Source organism: Anomaloglossus baeobatrachus, chromosome 6, assembly GCF_048569485.1.
Source record: "Anomaloglossus baeobatrachus isolate aAnoBae1 chromosome 6, aAnoBae1.hap1, whole genome shotgun sequence".
NCBI lineage: Eukaryota > Metazoa > Chordata > Amphibia > Anura > Aromobatidae > Anomaloglossus > Anomaloglossus baeobatrachus.
Window position 1 is genome coordinate 15,557,814 of NC_134358.1, and position 20,030 is coordinate 15,577,843.

At 54.9% G+C, this 20,030-nt stretch overlaps 1 protein-coding gene across 1 annotated transcript in view; it reads left to right on the forward strand.

Moving 5' to 3' along the window:
• Nucleotides 1-7,466, forward strand: part of GRINA (glutamate ionotropic receptor NMDA type subunit associated protein 1) — a 22,961-nt gene extending 15,495 nt beyond the window's left edge. Inside the window, 7 exon segments of the mRNA XM_075315985.1 lie at nt 5-86; nt 264-348; nt 351-463; nt 540-615; nt 618-667; nt 765-908; nt 4,843-7,466. Of these exon segments, the coding sequence (XP_075172100.1) occupies nt 5-86; nt 264-348; nt 351-463; nt 540-615; nt 618-667; nt 765-908; nt 4,843-4,992 (700 nt within the window). The 3' untranslated portion in view covers nt 4,993-7,466.
• Nucleotides 7,467-20,030: the final 12,564 nt, after the last annotated feature.

Genomic DNA, 20,030 nt, shown 5'->3' on the forward strand with positions numbered 1-20,030 from the left:
GAAGGACCCCCTCATACTGTGATAACCAGGAGTTTCCTATCAGCCACTGGGATGATAAGAACATCAGGCGGGCATTCATCCGTAAGGTTGGTATGATGGTGTGACATTGCCGCGGTTACCACTACTGGTGGGGGTCTAGCAATAACCCGGCATCCACAGGTCCGGGGGTGAGGAAGGGTTTGAGTACTACTGGGGGTCTGCTGGCATCCAGAGGACTGGGCTGAGGAGGCACTTGGCGGTGACGCTCTTACTTTACTCCTCAGGTCTTCCTCGTCCTCACAGCTCAGCTCCTCGTCACCTTCACTTTTGTGGCGGTATTCACCTTCGTGAAGGAGGTCAAGCTTTACGTGAGAGGAACGCATGGACATATTACCTCTCCTACGCCATCTTCTTTGTCTCCCTCATCACTCTCAGCTGCTGTGGAGATTTCCGCCGCCGTCACCCTTGGAACCTTGTGGCCCTGGTAAGTGAATTTATCAGGGGCCCATATTCTGGAAGGGTGGAGGTGGTGGGCGAGTCTAACACGGTGTCTTCCACAGTCCATCCTGACCCTCAGCCTCTCCTACATGGTGGGAATGATCGCAAGCTTCTATGATACGGATGCTGTGATAATGGCTCTGGGATCACCGCCGCTGTCTGCTTCACTGTGGTCCTGTTCTCCCTGCAGGTGAGTGGTCCCATAAAGTCACCCCCACTGGTATCTACCACTCCTATCCTCTGAGGAAGGCTTCTTATGGCTGTTAACCTTCCATGTGTTTTTACAGACAAAATATGACTTCACCTCCTGTATGGGGGTCCTGATGGTCAGCCTGGTGGTCCTCATCATCTTCTCCATACTCTGCATCTTCATTCGCAACAAGATCCTGCAGATCGTCTACGCCTCGCTGGGAGCGCTGCTGTTCACTTGTGTAAGTCATGTTATTATCCGCCAAAAGCCCCTCGCTGGCCACCCTCTTACTGGGCTTTGTGTTGCCTGCCTGTAGTATTTAGCTTAGTCCTCAGATTACTTGATGCCTTATTGTTGGTCTGTGGATTCTCTCCCCCTCCCACATAATTATTAGCTCCTGTCGGCTCTCCTTCTCCTCCTCCCCCAGTGCTCCTGTCGGCTATCCTCCTCCTCCTCCCCCAGTGTTCCTGTCTTCTCTCCCCCCCCCCCCCCAGTGCTACTGTCGGCTCTCCTTCTCCTCCTTCCCCAGTGCTCCTGTCGACTCTCCTCCTCCCCCTCCCCCCGGTGCTCCTGTCGGCTCTCCTCCTCCCCCTCCCCCCGGTGCTCCTGTCGGCTCTCCTCCCCCCCCTCCCCCCGGTGCTCCTGTCGGCTCTCCCCCCCCCCCCCCCCCCCCCCTCCCCCCGGTGCTCCTGTCGGCTCTCCCCCCCCCCCCCCCTCCCCCGGTGCTCCTGTCGGCTCTCCCCCCCCCCCTCCCCCCGGTGCTCCTGTCGGCTCTCCCCCCCCCCCCCTCCCCCCGGTGCTCCTGTCGGCTCTCCCCCCCCCCCCCTCCCCCCGGTGCTCCTGTCGGCTCTCTTACTCTTCTTCTCTCCCGGTGCTCCTGTCGGCTCTCCTCCCCCCCCTCCCCCCGGTGCTCCTGTCGGCTCTCTTACTCCTCTTCTCTCCCGGTGCTCCTGTCGGCTCTCTTACTCCTCTTCTCTCCCGGTGCTCCTGTCGGCTCTCCTCCTCCTCCCCCAGTGCTCCTGTCGGCTCTCCTCCTCCCCCTCCCCCCGGTGCTCCTGTCGGCTCTCCTCCTCCCCCTCCCCCCGGTGCTCCTGTCGGCTCTCCTCCTCCCCCTCCCCCCGGTGCTCCTGTCGCTCTCCTCCCCTCCCCCCTCCCCCCGGTGCTCCTGTCGGCTCTCCTCCTCCCCCTCCCCCCGGTGCTCCTGTCGGCTCTCCTCCTCCCCCTCCCCCCGGTGCTCCTGTCGGCTCTCCTCCTCCCCCTCCCCCCGGTGCTCCTGTCGGCTCTCCTCCTCCCCCTCCCCCCGGTGCTCCTGTCGGCTCTCCTCCTCCCCCCCCGGTGCTCTGTCGGCTCCTCCTCCCCTCCCCCGGTGCTCCTGTCGGCTCTCCTCCTCCCCCTCCCCCCGGTGCTCCTGTCGGCTCTCCTCCCCCTCCCCCCGGTGCTCCTGTCGGCTCTCCTCCTCCCCCTCCCCCGGTGCTCCTGTCGGCTCTCCTCCTCCCCCTCCCCCGGTGCTCCTGTCGGCTCTCCTCCTCCCCCTCACCCCGGTGCTCCTGTCGGCTCTCCTCCTCCCCCTCCCCCGGTGCTCCTGTCGGCTCTCCTCCTCCCCCTCCCCCCGGTGCTCCTGTCGGCTCTCCTCCTCCCCTCCCCCCGGTGCTCCTGTCGGCTCTCCTCCCCCCCTCCCCCCGGTGCTCCTGTCGGCTCTCCCCTCCCCCCGGTGCTCCTGTCGGCTCTCCCCCCCCCCCCTCCCCCCGTGCTCCTGTCGGCTCTCCTCCCCCCCCTCCCCCCGGTGCTCCTGTCGGCTCTCTACTCCTCTTCTCTCCCGGTGCTCCTGTCGGCTCTCTTACTCCTCTTCTCTCCCGGTGCTCCTGTCGGCTCTCCTCCTCCTCCCCCAGTGCTCCTGTCGGCTCTCCTCCTCCCCCTCCCCCCGGTGCTCCTGTCGGCTCTCCTCCTCCCCCTCCCCCCGGTGCTCCTGTCGGCTCTCCTCCTCCCCCTCCCCCCGGTGCTCCTGTCGGCTCTCCTCCTCCCCTCCCCCCGGTGCTCCTGTCGGCTCTCCTCCTCCCCCTCCCCCCGGTGCTCCTGTCGGCTCTCCTCCTCCCCCTCCCCCCGGTGCTCCTGTCGGCTCTCCTCCTCCCCCTCCCCCCGGTGCTCCTGTCGGCTCTCCTCCTCCCCCTCCCCCCGGTGCTCCTGTCGGCTCTCCTCCTCCCCCTCCCCCCCGGTGCTCCTGTCGGCTCTCCTCCTCCCCCTCCCCCCGGTGCTCCTGTCGGCTCTCCTCCTCCCCCTCCCCCCGGTGCTCCTGTCGGCTCTCCTCCTCCCCCTCCCCCCGGTGCTCCTGTCGGCTCTCCTCCTCCCCCTCCCCCCGGTGCTCCTGTCGGCTCTCCTCCTCCCCCCTCCCCCCGGTGCTCCTGTCGGCTCTCCTCCTCCCCCTCCCCCCGGTGCTCCTGTCGGCTCTCCTCCTCCCCCTCCCCCCGGTGCTCCTGTCGGCTCTCCTCCTCCCCCCTCCCCCCGGTGCTCCTGTCGGCTCTCCTCCTCCCCCTCCCCCCGGTGCTCCTGTCGGCTCTCCTCCTCCCCCTCCCCCCGGTGCTCCTGTCGGCTCTCCTCCTCCCCCTCCCCCCGGTGCTCCTGTCGGCTCTCCTCCTCCCCCTCCCCCCGGTGCTCCTGTCGGCTCTCCTCCTCCCCCTCCCCCCGGTGCTCCTGTCGGCTCTCCTCCTCCCCCTCCCCCCGGTGCTCCTGTCGGCTCTCCTCCTCCCCCTCCCCCCGGTGCTCCTGTCGGCTCTCCCCCCCCCCCCCCTCCCCCCGGTGCTCCTGTCGGCTCTCTTACTCTTCTTCTCTCCCGGTGCTCCTGTCGGCTCTCCTCCCCCCCCTCCCCCCGGTGCTCCTGTCGGCTCTCTTACTCCTCTTCTCTCCCGGTGCTCCTGTCGGCTCTCTTACTCCTCTTCTCTCCCGGTGCTCCTGTCGGCTCTCTTACTCCTCTTCTCTCCCGGTGCTCCTGTCGGCTCTCCTCCTCCTCCCCCAGTGCTCCTGTCGGCTCTCCTCCTCCCCCTCCCCCCGGTGCTCCTGTCGGCTCTCCTCCTCCCCCTCCCCCCGGTGCTCCTGTCGGCTCTCCTCCTCCCCCTCCCCCCGGTGCTCCTGTCGGCTCTCCTCCTCCCCCTCCCCCCGGTGCTCCTGTCGGCTCTCCCCCCCCCCCCCCCTCCCCCCGGTGCTCCTGTCGGCTCTCTTACTCTTCTTCTCTCCCGGTGCTCCTGTCGGCTCTCCTCCCCCCCCTCCCCCCGGTGCTCCTGTCGGCTCTCTTACTCCTCTTCTCTCCCGGTGCTCCTGTCGGCTCTCTTACTCCTCTTCTCTCCCGGTGCTCCTGTCGGCTCTCTTACTCCTCTTCTCTCCCGGTGCTCCTGTCGGCTCTCCTCCCCCCCCTCCCCCCGGTGCTCCTGTCGGCTCTCTTACTCCTCTTCTCTCCCGGTGCTCCTGTCGGCTCTCTTACTCCTCTTCTCTCCCGGTGCTCCTGTCGGCTCTCTTACTACTCTTCTCTCCCGGTGCTCCTGTCGGCTCTCTTACTCCTCTTCTCTCCCGGTGCTCCTGTCGGCTCTCTTACTCCTCTCCAGGTGCTCCTGTCGGCTATCTTACTCCTCTTCTCTCCCGGTGCTCCTGTCGGCTCTCTTACTCCTCTTCTCTCCCGGTGCTCCTGTCGGCTCTCTTACTCCTCTTCTCTCCCGGTGCTCCTGTCGGCTCTCTTACTCCTCTTCTCTCCCGGTGCTCCTGTCGGCTCTCTTACTCCTCTTCTCTCCCGGTGCTCCTGTCGGCTATCTTACTCCTCTTCTCTCCCGGTGCTCCTGTCGGCTCTCTTACTCCTCTTCCCTCCCGGTGCTCCTGTCGGCTCTCTTACTCCTCTTCCCTCCCGGTGCTCCTGTCGGCTCTCTTACTCCTCTTCTCTCCCGGTGCTCCTGTCGGCTCTCTTACTCCTCTTCTCTCCCGGTGCTCCTGTCGGCTCTCTTACTCCTCTTCTCTCCCGGTGCTCCTGTCGGCTCTCTTACTCCTCTTCTCTCCCGGTGCTCCTGTCGGCTCTCTTGCTCCTCCTCCTTTCCTCTCCCTCCAGTTGTGGTGTTGGCATCTCCCTGTTGCCAGCTCTCCTTACTTGCTGACTGTTTCCTCTCTGAGGTCCGGTTTCCTCCTTGTGTCTCCCATAGTTCCTGGCAGTGGACACGCAGATGATCCTGGGGAACAAGCAGCTGTCTCTCAGCCCTGAAGAATACGTCTTTGCTGCTCTGAACCTGTACACCGACATTATTAACATCTTCCTGTACATCCTGGCTATAATCGGCAAAGCCAAGGAGTGAGCGGTGAAAGTGGTGGGCGCCCCGGACCCTCTCCCCTGTGGTCTTTTGTGAATGTTCCTGCTCCCCGTCACTAGCTGCACTTTACAGACCCCTGTACCTGAGTCTTCTTCAGCGCAGCGGCCTCCACATTCCTTCCCTTCCCGCTGGTGTAGATGCTGCTGCATGTTCCTGCTGTATGGCCCTGGCCGGTGGCTGTACTACTGAGACATTTCATCACCCTCAATGTGAATGGCTCCGGGCCTGTCCTGCCTGCAGCGGGCTGGCCTGTGGTGGCATTGTATATACTTCTAGGCGTAGCCTTCTTTCCATGTGTCTCCTGTGCATGGAATAGGAGACACGGGACCAAAGTCCTCAGGAGCCGCTCTGGACAATGCAGTATTGTGCTTGTGTTATTTCTCCCACAATCTTCCCGCGTGATCCATGGATGGGTCATATCCAGAAATGCTCTGCAGCCAGAACCAGTCATCAGACGCCGGACCAATGTATAGTGTCCTCTTCTGCTGCTTTCCTCCATGATGTCCAGACATGGGGTGGCCGATGGTCTGTGATCACTAGCGCTCTGGGACACGCAACTTTTCTCCATGATGTCCAAACAGTGAGGCCGATGGTGATTAATCTCTGGCGCTCCCAGGACACATAACCTTCCTCCATGATGTCCAGACATTTAGCGGCCGGTGGTCTCTGATCATTAGCGTTCCTGGGACTTGCAGTTTTCCTCCATGATGTCCAGACAGGGTGGCCAATGGTCATTTGTCTTTGATGTCTGGCAGTCTCAGGACCCACGGATTTTCTCTGATGTCCAGACATGGGGCAGCCGGTCTCTTATCGGTAGCGCTCCTGGAACCTGTGGATTTCCTTCATGATGTCCAGACATGGGGCTCTGATGATCTCTGATCACTGGCGCTCCCAGGACACACCGCTTTCCTCCATGATGTCCAGACATGGGATGGCTGATAGTCTCTGACCACTAGTATTCCCAAGGCCTGCAGCTTTCCTCCATGATGTCCAGACATGGGACGGCTGATACTCTCTGACCACTAGTGTTCCCAAAGCCTGCAGCTTTCCTCCATGATGTCCAGACGGGGTGGCCAATGGTCACTCATCTTTGGCACTCCCAGGACCCAAGGCTTTCCTTCATGATGTCTAGACAGGGAGTGGCCGATTAGTCTCTGATCACTGGCACTCCAGGGACTCATGGCTTCCTTCCATGATGTCCAGACAGGGGGTGGCCTATGGTCATTGGTCTCTGATCTCAGGCCCTCCCAGGACCTGTGGCTTTACTTCATGGTGTCCAAACAGAGGCGTTCCTCCATAATGTTCAAGCAGGGGTGGCTAATGGTCTTTGATCATTGGCGCTCCCAGGACCCATGGCTTTCCTCCATGAGTCCAGATGGGGAGGGGGGGGGGGGGGGTGGGGGCGGGCGATTGTCATTGGCCTCTTATCTCTGGCACTCACAGGATCCACAGTTTTCCTCCATGATGTCCAGACAGGGTGGTCGATGGTCTTTAATCACTGGCACTCCCGGGACCCATGGCTTTTCTCCATGATATCCAGACAGCTGGTGGCCGATGGTCTTTAATCACTGGCACTCCCGGGACCCATGGCTTTTCTCCATGATGTCCAGACAAGGGGTGGCTGATGGTCTTTGATCACTGGCACTCCCAGGACCCATGGCTTTTCTCCATGATGTCCAGACAAGGGGTGGCTGATGGTCTTTGATCACTGGCACTCCCGGGACCCATGGCTTTCCTCCATGATGTCCAGACGAGGGGTGGCCGATGGTCTTTGATCGCTGGCACTCAGGGACCCATGGCTTTCCTCCATGATGTCCAGACGAGGGGTGGCCGATGGTCTTTGATCACTGGCACTCACAGGACCCATGGCTTTCCTCCATGATATCCAGACGGGTGGTGGCCGATGGTCTTTAATCACTGGCACTCCCGGGACCCATGGCTTTTCTCCATGATATCCAGACAGCTGGTGGCCGATGGTCTTTAATCACTGGCACTCCCGGGACCCATGGCTTTTCTCCATGATATCCAGACAGCTGGTGGCCGATGGTCTTTGATCACTGGCACTCCCGGGACCCATGGCTTTTCTCCATGATGTCCAGACAAGGGGTGGCTGATGGTCTTTGATCACTGGCACTCCTGGGACCCATGGCTTTCCTCCATGATGGCCAGACTGGGTGGCCGATGCGCTCTGATCACTGGCACTCCCGGGACCCATGGCTTTCCTCCATGATGTCCAGACGAGGGGTGGCTGATGCGCTCTGATCACTGGCACTCCCAGGACCCATGGCTTTCCTCCATGATGTCCAGACGAGGGGTGGCTGATGCGCTCTGATCACTGGCACTCCTGGGGGTTGTATGTGCCATGGACTTGTGCTGGAACACTGCCCCCAATGGCTTTTGCTGCTCACTGCATGATGACTACAGATATGTAAATTAAATAAAGTAGTTTTCCTCTTAAAGACTTTGTCACTTTTTCTAGTGAAAATGGTGATGATTCTTTTGGACACGGTTGGTGATTGTCCTGTCTTATCAGTGCTGGCTGCTTGGTGTGTTTTGTTTTTTTTTTTCCTCATAGTAACTAATGTGAACACATTGCTTCCTTCCTGTATGTGTGGTCACGTGGAAGCCCTCTTGGCCACCAATGAACACTGTTCACTTGGCCGCCGAGAGATAATCTCACTGCTCGTACAATGAAGAATCCAGAGTCTCACTTCTCGCACTGTATAGATTTCCGTCTTACCACTCCCAGGGTATAAAATGTACAGTCTCACTGCTTGTACAGTGAAGAATACAGAGTAGCTGCTCGTACAGTGAAGATGTCACACTAGGTACAGGGGAAGGGAAACCCTGTGTGTGTAGGGAAGGAGGAGGAGATAGTGACCCCCTAACCAAGCCTACCACTGGGCCCTGGCTTTCCTCACCACCACCCTAGATGGGTTCTGCACCTATGCGCCAATTCTGATACCTGACCCTGGGTAGGGAGCAGATGGGATAAGTCAACCCCACTAAGGTCTAATGAAGACACAGGGATAACAAATGGGAAAGTAAACGAACATCTTATCTCCAGATGACTCATGGAGAGAAATGGCAACAACCACAAAGTTTCTCCAGATGATTACAAGCTGACTGCTTGCACTGAAGACTTGTTAACAATGTAAGGCTACTTTCACACATCCGGCTTGAGCTCTGCGGCTCAATCCGGCTGTGCAAGCTATGCAACGGATGCGGTGAAAACACCGCATCCTTTGCATAAGTTTTTCCTTTGCGGCCAGTCCGGTTTTTGCCGCTTGCGGCATGCTACTGAGCATGCGCAGTGGCAAAAAACGCATGCGGCGGCCGGATGCGGTTATTGCCGCATCGCGCCGCATCCGGCCGCCATAGGCATGCATTGAAAAATGCGCCGCATCGGCCGAATGCGGCGCGATGCGGGTTTTTTTGCCGCACGAAAAAACGTGCCAGGCAGCGTTCCATCCGGCCGCCGCATCGGCTAAATCTGCCGCATGCGGCAAAAACCGGACGGAACGCAAGGCCATACGGCACTAATTAAAGTCTATGCAGGAAAATCGCAACCGACAGCAAAAAAAAAACGGTTGCGATTTTCCTGCAAAGTGCCGGATTGTGCCGCATAGCAAAAACCGGAGGTGTGAAAGCAGCCTTAGCGCTATCATCAGCACAGAGTAAGGGGGAATGAGGGTATTTAGAGACACAAAGGGAAGTGCTGAAGATTAACAGCTGAAGGATGAATAGCTCCGTAGGGTCCTAAAGGGAAGGGGATGAAAACCAAGCAGAGGAAATACATAAAATACCAAATACACCAAGCAGGAACAATAGAAGGTCAGGGAGCAGTTTGTGCTGCCAAACTTGTGACCTTCTATAGCCGGACACCACATGACTGTCTGTCACACCCATGACACTATGATGTTGGCAATACAGAACTCTTGGTGATGGCTTTCTAGGAATGGCATCATAACCAGGCGTAATAAGCAGAGGATACTCCATGTATAGCATTATATTATAGCTCATCATTAACCAGGTGTACTAAGCAGAGGATACTCAGTGTACAGCATTATAGTATATTTCATCAATAACCAGGTGTAATATGCAGAGGATATTCCACCTACACTGTGTGCAGAATTATTAGGCAAATAAGTATTTTGATCACATGATGCTTTTTATACATGTCGTCCTACTCCAGGCTGTATAGTCTGAGAGCCAACTACCAATGAAGTAAATCCGGTGATGTGCCTCTCTGTAATGAGGAGGGGTGCGGTGTAATGACACAACACCCGATATAAGGGGTGCTTCATTATTAGGCAACTTCCTTTCCTTTGGCAAAATGGGTCAGAAGAGAGATTTGACGGGCTCTGAAAAGTCCATATTGTGCGATGTCTTGCAGAGGGATGCAGCAGTCTTGAAATTGCCAAACTTTTGAAGCGTGATCACCGAACAATCAAGCGTTTCATGGCAAATAGCCAACAGGGTCGCAAGAAGCGTGCTGGGCAAAAAAGGCGCAAAATAACTGCCCATGAATTGAGGAAAATCAAGCGTGAAGCCGCCAAGATGCCATTTGCCACCAATTTGGCCATATTTCAGAGCTGCAACATTACTGGAGTATCAAAAAGCACAAGGTGTGCCATACTCAGGGACATGGCCAAGGTAAGGAAGGCTGAAAACCACCACCTCTGACCAAGAAACATAAGATAAAACGTCAAGACTGGGCCAAGAAATATCTTAAGACTGATTTTTCAAATGGCTTATGGACTGATGAAATGAGTGACTCTTGATGGGCAGATGGATGGGCCAGAGGCTGGATCAGTAAAGGGCAGAGAGCGCCACTCCGACTCAGACGCCAGCAAGGTGGAGGTGGGAACTGGTATGGGCTGGGATCAGCAAAGGTCAACTTGTGGGACCTTTTCGGGTTGAGGATGGAGTGAACCTCAACTCCCAGACCTACTGCCAGTTTCTGGAAGACAACTTCTTGATGCAGTGGTACAGGAAGACGTCGGTATCGTTCAAGAAAAACACGATTTTCATGCAGGAAGATGCTCCATCGCATGCATCCAACTACTCCACAGCGTGGCTGGCCAGTAAAGGTCTAAAAGATGAAAAAATAATGACATGGCCCCCTTGTTCCCCTGATCTGAACCCCATAGAGAACCTGTGGTCCCTCATAAAATGTGAGATCTACAGGGAGGGAAAACAGTCCACCTCTGGGAGCAGTGTCTGGAGGCTGTGGTGGCTGCTGCACGCAATGTTGATCGTAAACAGATCAATCAATGACAGAATCTATGGATGGTCGGCTGCTGAGTGTCATCAGAAAGAAAGGGGGCTATATTGTTCACTCATTTTTTGGGGGGGGGTTTTGCATCTCAGAAATGTTTATTTCTAAATTTTGTGCAGTTATATTGGTTTACCTGGTGACCATAAACAAGTGAGATGGGAATAGATTTGGTTTTTATTAAGTTACCTAATAATTCTGCACAAACAGATCCTCCTAAGATAGCCAAATCTAAAAAAAAACCCACTCCAACTTCCAAAAATATTAAGCTTTGATATTTGAGTCTTTTGGGTTGATTGAGAACAAAGTTGATCAACAATAAAAAAAAAAACCCTCTAAAATACAACTTGCCTAATAATTCTGCACACGATGTATAGCGTAGTATATCTCATCAATAACCAGGTGTAATAAGCAGAGGATACTCCGCGTATAGCATATTATATCTTATCAATAACCAGGTTGTTATGCTTGCAGGGCGAGCATTGTATTAATGGGTCCACTGGATCGATGGTACCGTACACTTGTCTGGGGGAGCGAACTGGACTGTCCGCCGAGGCTTCGCTACTGCCACGTACACAATACAGTCTCTGGTAGTAGCGACAGCAAGAGCAGGCTCATTCCTAGATTCGTTCCGGGATGGATGGATGGCAGCGGCTGGTGAGGATACTTGTGGCAGCAAGTATCATAGCAGACTGCTGGCATAGATGGTTGTAGCAGCAGCAGATTAGGTGTGCACTGAAACAAAGGCACAAATCAGCAGCACTAGGGACTTGAGAACTAGCAACATAACTCAGGACTAAACCCCTTCCAGTCCACCAAATAGTAGGTTTTACCTCGGACCTTTTTAACAGAAACGATAGCTTTTACCTCAGAGGTGTCTTCATCACTGTCCGGAAGTGGAGAAGTACCTGCATCCGTGTAATAACGGCTCAGAAAGACAAGTTGGAGGAGGGACTCATGGAATGATTTGGGGATGTGTAGCGAGGCCGGAAGCTTCAGCTTGTAGGACACCACGTTAATCCTCTGGAGCACCTTAAAGGGACCGATGAAGTGGCGACCCAACTTGTAGGATGGCAACTTGAGACGGACATATCGGGAAGAGGATCATATCTTGTCTCTGGGCCAGAACGAATTAGGATCTAGGCATTTCATGTCCACATGCCTCTTCATACGAATAGAGGACTACTCCAGGGAAAACTTGGTCTCTGCCAGATATCGGAGAAAGTCTTGACGAGGGGGTCGGCCGCAGGATTGCCAGTGGTGAGTGCCACTGAGAACAGGATTCTGGGTCGTTGTCCATACACTATATGAAAAGGAGACTTGGCAGAGGACTTACTCGTGTGATTGTTATAAGAGAAGTCCACCCAAGTAAGGAACTTGACCCAGTCAGTGATGCTCGTTAACGAAGTGCCACAGGAAGTTCGTCAGGATCTGATTCACCCGTTGCACTGGGCAGTGGTGCTGTTGATGGTAGGCTGACGAGAAGTCCAAGTTGACATCCAGCAGCTTGCAAGTGGCCCTCCAGAATTGTGAGGTAAACGGAACACCTCTGTCAGACACAATGTGAAGTAGTAGACCATGCAGCCGAAAGATGTGCTGAATGAAGTGCTCAGCAAGCACTGGCGGTCAACAGCATGAAAGGGGCCATTTTAGAGAATCTGTCAACCACTGCCCAGATAGTGGTGAACCGCACGACTTTGGCAGGTCATTGATAAAGTCCATCCCAATATGCTGCCAAGGAGCAGATGGCACCGGCAAAGGAAGCATTGGACCAGCAGGGAGCTTCTTCGGGGTTTTGTTGGGGGCTCAAGGACAGGCCGAAACAAACTCCATGACGTCTTGTCGCAAAGTAGGCCAGTAATAATGCCTAGAGATCAGCTGCAAGGACTTCTGTCTACCGTGGCCGGCCAGTCTTGAGGAATGACCCCACTGAAGAACTTGCTTGCTGTCTGCTTCCGCAACGAACGTCTTACCGGGGAGAACCTGGGACATGTCTATAAGAGCCGTCATCACCAGCCAGGAAGGCTCGATAATGTGCTGAGGCTCCTCCTCCTGTTCGCCCGACGTAAACGACTGTGACAGCGCATCAGCCTTCACATTTTCAGCAGGGCGGAAGTGCAGAACGAAGTCGAAACAGGCGAAAAACAGCGACCACTGGACTTGGCGTGGGTTCATCTTCTGAGCCGACTGGATATAAGCCCGGATCTTGTGGTCAGTAAAGATAAAGACCGGATGCACCGCTCCCTCCAGACGGTATCGCCAATCCTCCAAGGCCAATTTGTTCGCCAGCAATTCTCTGTCGCCAATCGAGTAATTTCGTCCTGCCAGAGAGAAGGCACTGGAAAAGAATCTGCAAGTCACAGTCTTAGCCATAGCTGACTTCAGCATGAGGACCGCACCGGTATCACAGGATGAAGCATCCACCTCCAGGATAAACTTTCCTGCTAGTCTCTGGTCTACAGTCATGGCCAAAAGTTTTGAGAATGCTACAAATATTAATTTTTATAGTCTACTGCTTAAGTTTTTCTAATGGCAATTTGCATATACTCCAGAATGTCATAAAGAGTGATCAGCTTAACAGCAATTACTTGCAAAGTCAATATTGGCTAAGAAAATGAACTTCAACCCCCAAAACACATTTCAACATCATTGCATTCCTGCCTTAAAAGGAGCAGCTAACATTGTTTTAGTGATTGATCGCCAGCCCTGTCCTCATCAACACCCACACCTGTGTTAATGGAACAATCAGTCATGATTAAGTAAGAATGACACCACTGGACACTTTAAAAGGAGGCTGGTGCTTGGTATGATTGTTTGTTTCTCTTCAGTTAACCATGGTTATCTCTAAAGAAACACGTGCAGTCATCATTGCTCTGCACAAAAATGGCCTAACAGGGAAGAGTATCGCAGCTACAAAGATTGCACCTCAGTCACCAATCTATCGCATCATCAAGAACTTCAAGGAGAGAGCTTCTATTGTTGCCAAAAAGGCTCCAGGGCGCCCAAGAAGGACCAGCAAACGCCAGGACCTTATCTTAAAACTGTTTCAGCTGCGGGATGGGACTAGCTCAGCAATGGCAGCAGGCTGGTGTGAGTGCTTCTGCACGCACTGTGAGGCGGAGACTGCTTGATCAAGGCCTGGTTTCAAGGAGGGCAGCAAAGAAGCCTCTTCTCTCCAGAAAAAACATCAGGGACCGACTGATATTCTGCAAAAGGTACAGGGAGTGGGCTGCTGAGGACTGGGGTAAAGTCATTTTCTCAGATGAATCCCCTTTTCGATTGTTTGGGACATCTGGAAAACAGCTTATTAGAAGAAGAGGTGAGCGCTACCACCAGTCTTGTCTCATGCCAACTGTTAAGCATCCTGAAACCATTCATGTGTGGGGTTGCTTCTCAGCCAAGGGAATCGGCTCACTCACAGTCTTGCCTAAAAACACAGCCATGAATAAAGAATGGGACCAGAATGTCCTCCAAGAGCAACTTCTCCCAACCGTCCAAGAGCAGTTTGGCGCCCAACAATGCCTTTTCCAGCAGGATGGAGCACCTTGCCATAAAGCAAAGGTGATCACTAAATGGCTCATGGAACAAAACATAGAGATTTTGGGTCCATGGCCTGGAAACTCCCCAGATCTTAATCCCATTGAGAACTTGTGGGCAATCATCAAGAGACAGGTGGACAAACAAAAAACAACAAATTCTGGCAAAATGCAAGCATTGCTTATGCAAGAATGGACAGCTATCAGTCAGGATTTGATCCAGAAGTTGATTGAGAGCATGCCAGGGAGCATTGCAGAGGTCCTGAAGAAGAAGGGTCAACACTGCAAATATTGACTTGCTGCATTAACTCATTCTAATGTCAATAGATCCTTCCGGTCTCATAATATGATTGCAATTATATTTCTGTATGTGATGTAAACATCAGACAAACACAATTAAAAACCAGAGGGCAACAGATCATGTGAAAATATAATTTTGGTGTCATTCTCAAAACTTTTGGCCATGACTGTATACAGTACCAAAGCCAAAGAGAAGGCCTGCTTGAGGGAGATAATAGGGTATCTTCTGCTTCTGGGGTCCACGCTTTCGGATTTGCCCCTTTGCGGGTCAAGGCTGAGATGAGAAGGATCAGGGATGAGAACCGTCTGAATTGCCTATAATATTTGGCAAAGCCAAGGATCCGCTGGATTGCTTTCAGACCGTAGGGATGAGGCCACTTCAGTACCGCTGACAACTTGTCCGGATCCACCGGATCCATCCTCAGACCGGTATCCAAGATGGTGTAACCTAAGAAAGGCAGGGACGACTGCTAAAAAAGGCCCTTCTCGTATTTGGCATACAGACTATTCTCCATTAACCTCTGCAGCACCTGATTAACATTCCTCCTCTGTGTAGGCAGAATACAAAAATGTCCTCCAGGTATACCACCACACATGTATAGCAGATCTCGGAATATGTTGTTGATGAATTCCTGGAAAACTGCCAGGGCATTGCTAATCCCAAATGGTATCACCCGATAGTCATAGTGGCCGTCATGGGTGTTGAAGGCTGTCTTCCATTTGTTGCCGATCATATCTAAACCAGATTGTACGCACCACAGAGGTCGGGCTTGGAGAATATCCTGGAATCTCGGAATCAATCGAACAATTCCGGTAGAAGCGGTAGCGGGTACTTGTTCTTCACTGTGATTTGGTTGAGCCCTCTGTAGTTGACACATGGCCAAAAAGCCTCATCCTTTTTGTTGACGAAGAAACCAGCTTCGGCTGGAGAGGAAGACTTTTGAATTAAACCTCTTGTCAGATTCTCCTTTATGTACTCAAACATACCTTGAGTCTCAGCCTGAGAGGATAAATATGACCATGGGGAGGAGTAGCCTCTCCTCCTGACCCTAGGCAAGATAGTTCCTGGCTTCTTGGGACAGAAGCGGATCAGGTGCGTGGAATTTCCGCAGTAGAAACACCCCTCAGCTGTGCGTTGGACTTCATGGGGGCGACTTGCCAGGTGCACATAATTTACCTCCATGGGCTCAGTGGAAGCTGCAGGTAGCGGCAGGATTGGCCTCTGGAACTAAGGAGCCAGGAATATTGACCTCTTCTCTTGGTTCATCTTCCTCGAGCGTTTTTGAAACCGAAGGTCGATGCAGATAGCCAGCGATACTAGTCAGTCTAGAGCAGATGCCATATCACAACCCACCAGCTCATCCTTTATTCTTCCAGACACACCTTCCCAGAAGATAGCCATCTGCACTTCGTTATTCCAGCCAAGTTCAGAGGACAGGGTGCGGAACGGGACAGCATGCTGAACTACTGTAACACTCCCTTGGTGGAATCTGAGCAGTGAGGAGGAGGAAGCTCCTCAAACACCTTGCGGAAGTTTTCCAGAAAGGACTGTAAATTAGAAGTAACTGGATCTCCCTTTCCCATAATGGATTCATCCAGGCCAAAGCCTTTCCTTCCAGGTGGGACTTAAGGAAGGCCATTTTGGCCTGATCCAAGACAAAGTGGTGAGGTACAAGCTTGAAATGGTGAGAGCATTGGTTCAGGAACTCTCTGCATAGTTTTGGGTCTCCATTATGCCAAGGAGGAAATGTGAGACAATGTCTGGAGGCCGAGGTGGGACTGACCATTGGATCTGGAACAACGCTCTGAATGGAAACCAGCGAGATGGCGGCTTGCAGAATGTTCAGGCGGGCATACACTGATGTCAGAAAGGAGAGCATCCAGGTCTGTGTCTCACATTGACAGATAAGCTCCTGTTGTACTCTGGCCAATTGGACAGCATTGGCGCCAGCAGCATTAATGGCCTGGGCAAACTGTTATGCTCATGGGGCGATCACTGTATTAGTGGGTCCCCTGGACTGAAGGTACCATTCACTTGCTTGGGGGAGCAAACTGGACTTGCTGCCGAGTCTTCACTTCTGCCACCAGAGGTGGCAGCAGGTACACACGCTGGTAAGCAGCTGGCAGAAGGCAGCCCCAGGGAATCTGTGGTACCTCGGCAGCTGGCGCCACGTACACAATAAAGTCTCTGGAAGTAGCAACAGCAAAAACAGATGAATTCCTGGATTTGTCCGGTATGGACAGATGGCAGCGGCTTGTATCGTAGCACACAACTGGCATAGATGGTTGCAGCAGCAGCTGATTAGGAGTGCACTGAAACAAGGGCACAAATAATCAGCAGAATGTAGCACAATAACAGCAGCAGTGACAACAGCACTAGGGACCTGAGAATTAGCAGTGTAACTAACTTCTTGCCCAGGCACCTCCCTTAAGGGGAAGGTGCCTTAAATACCTGAAACCTCTCAGCTGACCTGAGAGGCACTTCCGGGTCAGGGTGCACTGGCCCTTTAAGAAAAGAGGCATGGCCACACATGCACCCTACCGGCATACCCAGGTGGTTTATGCAGGTCCCAGGAGACAGCAGCATAATCTGAGCATGGCACGGCCATGCTCAGGATGGCCAGACAGGTGAGAGAACAGACATCCCCACAGCGGGAGGGGGGCAGGACAGGGCAGGGACGGCAATATGGGCGTTACACAGGTGTAATCAGCAGAGGATACTCCACGTACAGCAGATTATATCTTATCAATAACCAGGTGTAATCAGCAGAGGATGCTCCTGGTATAGCATCTTGAGACTGCAGACGCTCATAACACGTACTGGAACTTTTATGCACAGATCGTACATAGTAAGGCTGGTTTCAGGCGTCCGAGTTTATTCAGGTACAAGTTACACGCATGGTTATGGTCATATGTGTGTCACATGTGTTACATCTGTGTTTGCATGCGTGTGACACATACCGGAAAAAACACAGAAGCTGTAGCATCGCGGGGACAGCACCGCCGAGGATAGCATCGCGGGGGTAGGTGAGTATTCAGCAAGCAGCGTATGTACAGTGACGTCCAGGAGGTCATTGGAGTTCCCAATGAACTGTGATGACATCTTGATTACACCCCCGCGACACCCATGCTACAGCAGGTGTCAGGACGGTGACTTCACGGGTTCATCAGAGTTCATTGGGAACTGTGATAAGTCCCCGATGCTGTCCCCGCAATGCTCCGCTTTACAGGTCCTCACTACACACACACGCGTGCTGTCCCCACAATGCTCCGGCTTCGAGGCCCTCACTAGACACACACACACACACACACACACACACACACACACACGTGCTGTCCCCGCGATGCAAAGAAAACAGCGCTGGATACAGGTAAATATAGAAAATCTTTTTATTTAAAAGTCCCGTGTTTTCTCCGGTTCACATCTTGAAAATAACGGCCTTCAAATAAAGGTAACTTCGATTAATACTTTTAGTACTTTAATCCAGGGTATTGGGCGGGGAGAAGCTGCCGGGGACGCACCTGTGCAACCAGTCGTCCTAGTTAACTTCTAACAGTCTGTAGCTTTTGGAAGTCTTTGTACGACTCAAAACTAAAAGAAATTCTAAGCTAATTTGTGCTGGACTGTGATGAAGAAAGCCTCCCATAATGCTTTACTTCTACCTTTGCTGCCTCCATTGTTTGCTTCACTTCCTCTATGCCGGCTGCTTATAACATACAGCTCTTCATGAATACACAACTTCATGTGCTTTATTTTTTAACTTTCCAGGCAGTGCTAAACCCTGCCCACTCCTCTCTGCCTGCCCACCCCTCTCTGCCTGCCCACTCCTCTCTGCCTGCCCACCCCTCTCTGCCTGCCCACTCCTCTCTGCCTGCCCACTCCTCCTCTGCCTGCCCACTCCTCCTCTGCCTGCCCACCCCTCTCTGCCTGCCCACTCCTCTCTGCCTGCCCACTCCTCTCTGCCTGCCCACTCCTCTCTGCCTGCCCACTCCTCCTCTGCCTGCCCACTCCTCCTCTGCCTGCCCACTCCTCTCTACCTGCCCACCCCTCTCTGCCTGCCCACTCCTCCTCTGCCTGCCCACTCCTCTCTGCCTGCCCACTCCTCTCTGCCTGCCCACTCCTCCTCTGACTGCCCACTCCTCTCTACCTGCCCACTCCTCTCTACCTGCCCACCCCTCTCTGCCTGCCCACTCCTCTCTGCCTGCCCACTCCTCCTCTGCCTGCCCACCCCTCTCTAGCCTGCCCACTCCTCCTCTGCCTGCCCACCCCTCTCTAGCCTGCCCACTCCTCCTCTGCCTGCCCACCCCTCTCTAGCCTGCCCACTCCTCTCTGCCTGCCCACTCCTCTCTAGCCTGCCCACTCCTCCTCTGCCTGCCCACCCCTCTGCCTGCCCACCCCTCTCTGCCTGCCCATTCCTCTATACCTGCCCACTCCTCCTCTGCCTTCCCACTCCTCCTCTGCCTGCCCACTCCTCTCTACCTGCCCACTCCTCCTCTGCCTTCCCACTCCTCCTCTGCCTGCCCACCCCTCCTCTGCCTGCCCACCCCTCCTCTGCCTGCCCACTCCTCCTCTGCCTGCCCACTCCTCTCTGCCTGCCCACCCCTCTCTGCCTGCCCACTCCTCCTCTGCCTGCCCACTCCTCTCTGCCTGCCCACCCCTCCTCTGCCTGCCCACTCCTCTCTGCCTGCCCACCCCTCCTCTGCCTGCCCACTCCTCCTCTGCCTGCCCACTCCTCTCTGCCTGCCCACCCCTCTCTGCCTGCCCACTCCTCTCTGCCTGCCCACCCCTCTCTGCCTGCCCACTCCTCCTCTGCCTTCCCACTCCTCCTCTGCCTGCCCACCCCTCCTCTGCCTGCCCACTCCTCCTCTGCCTGCCCACCCCTCTCTGCCTGCCCACTCCTCTCTAGCCTGCCCACTCCTCCTCTGCCTGCCCACTCCTCTATACTTGCCTATTCCTCTGCCTGCCCACTCCTCTCTGCCTGCCCACTCCTCCTCTGCCTTCCCACTCCTCCTCTGCCTGCCCACTCCTCCTCTGCCTGCCCACTCCTCCTCTGCCTGCCCACCCCTCTCTGCCTGCCCACTCCTCTCTAGCCTGCCCACTCCTCCTCTGCCTGCCAACTCCTCCTCTGCCTGCCCACTCCTCCTCTGCCTGCCCACTCCTCCTCTGCCTGCCCACCCCTCTCTGCCTGCCCACTCCTCCTCTGCCTGCCCACCCCTCTCTGCCTGCCCACCCCTCTCTAGCCTGCCCACTCCTCCTCTGCCTGCCAACTCCTCCTCTGCCTGCCCACTCCTCCTCTGCCTGCCCACTCCTCCTCTGCCTGCCCACTCCCTCTCTGCCTGCCCACTCCTCTCTAGCCTGCCCACTCCTCTATACCTCCTCTATACTTGCCTATTCCTCTGCCTGCCCACCCCTCTCTGCCTGCCCACTCCTCTATACCTCCTCTATACTTGCCTATTCCTCTGCCTGCCCACCCCTCTCTGCCTGCCCACTCCTCTCTGCCTGCCCACTCCTCTCTAGCCTGCCCACTCCTCTATACCTCCTCTATACTTGGCTATTCCTCTGCCTGCCCACCCCTCTCTGCCTGCCCACTCCTCTCTACCTGCCCACTCCTCCTCTGCCTGCCCACCCCTCTCTGCCTGCCCACTCCTCTCTAGCCTGCCCACTCCTCCTCTGCTTGCCAACTCCTCCTCTGCCTGCCCACTCCTCCTCTGCCTGCCCACTCCTCCTCTGCCTGCCCATTCCTCCTCTGCCTGCCCACTCCTCTCTAGCCTGCCCACTCCTCCTCTGCCTGCCCACTCCTCCTCTGCCTGCCCACTCCTCCTCTGCCTGCCCACTCCCTCTCTGCCTGCCCACCCCTCTCTGCCTACCCACTCCTCTCTAGCCTGCCCACTCCTCTATACCTCCTCTA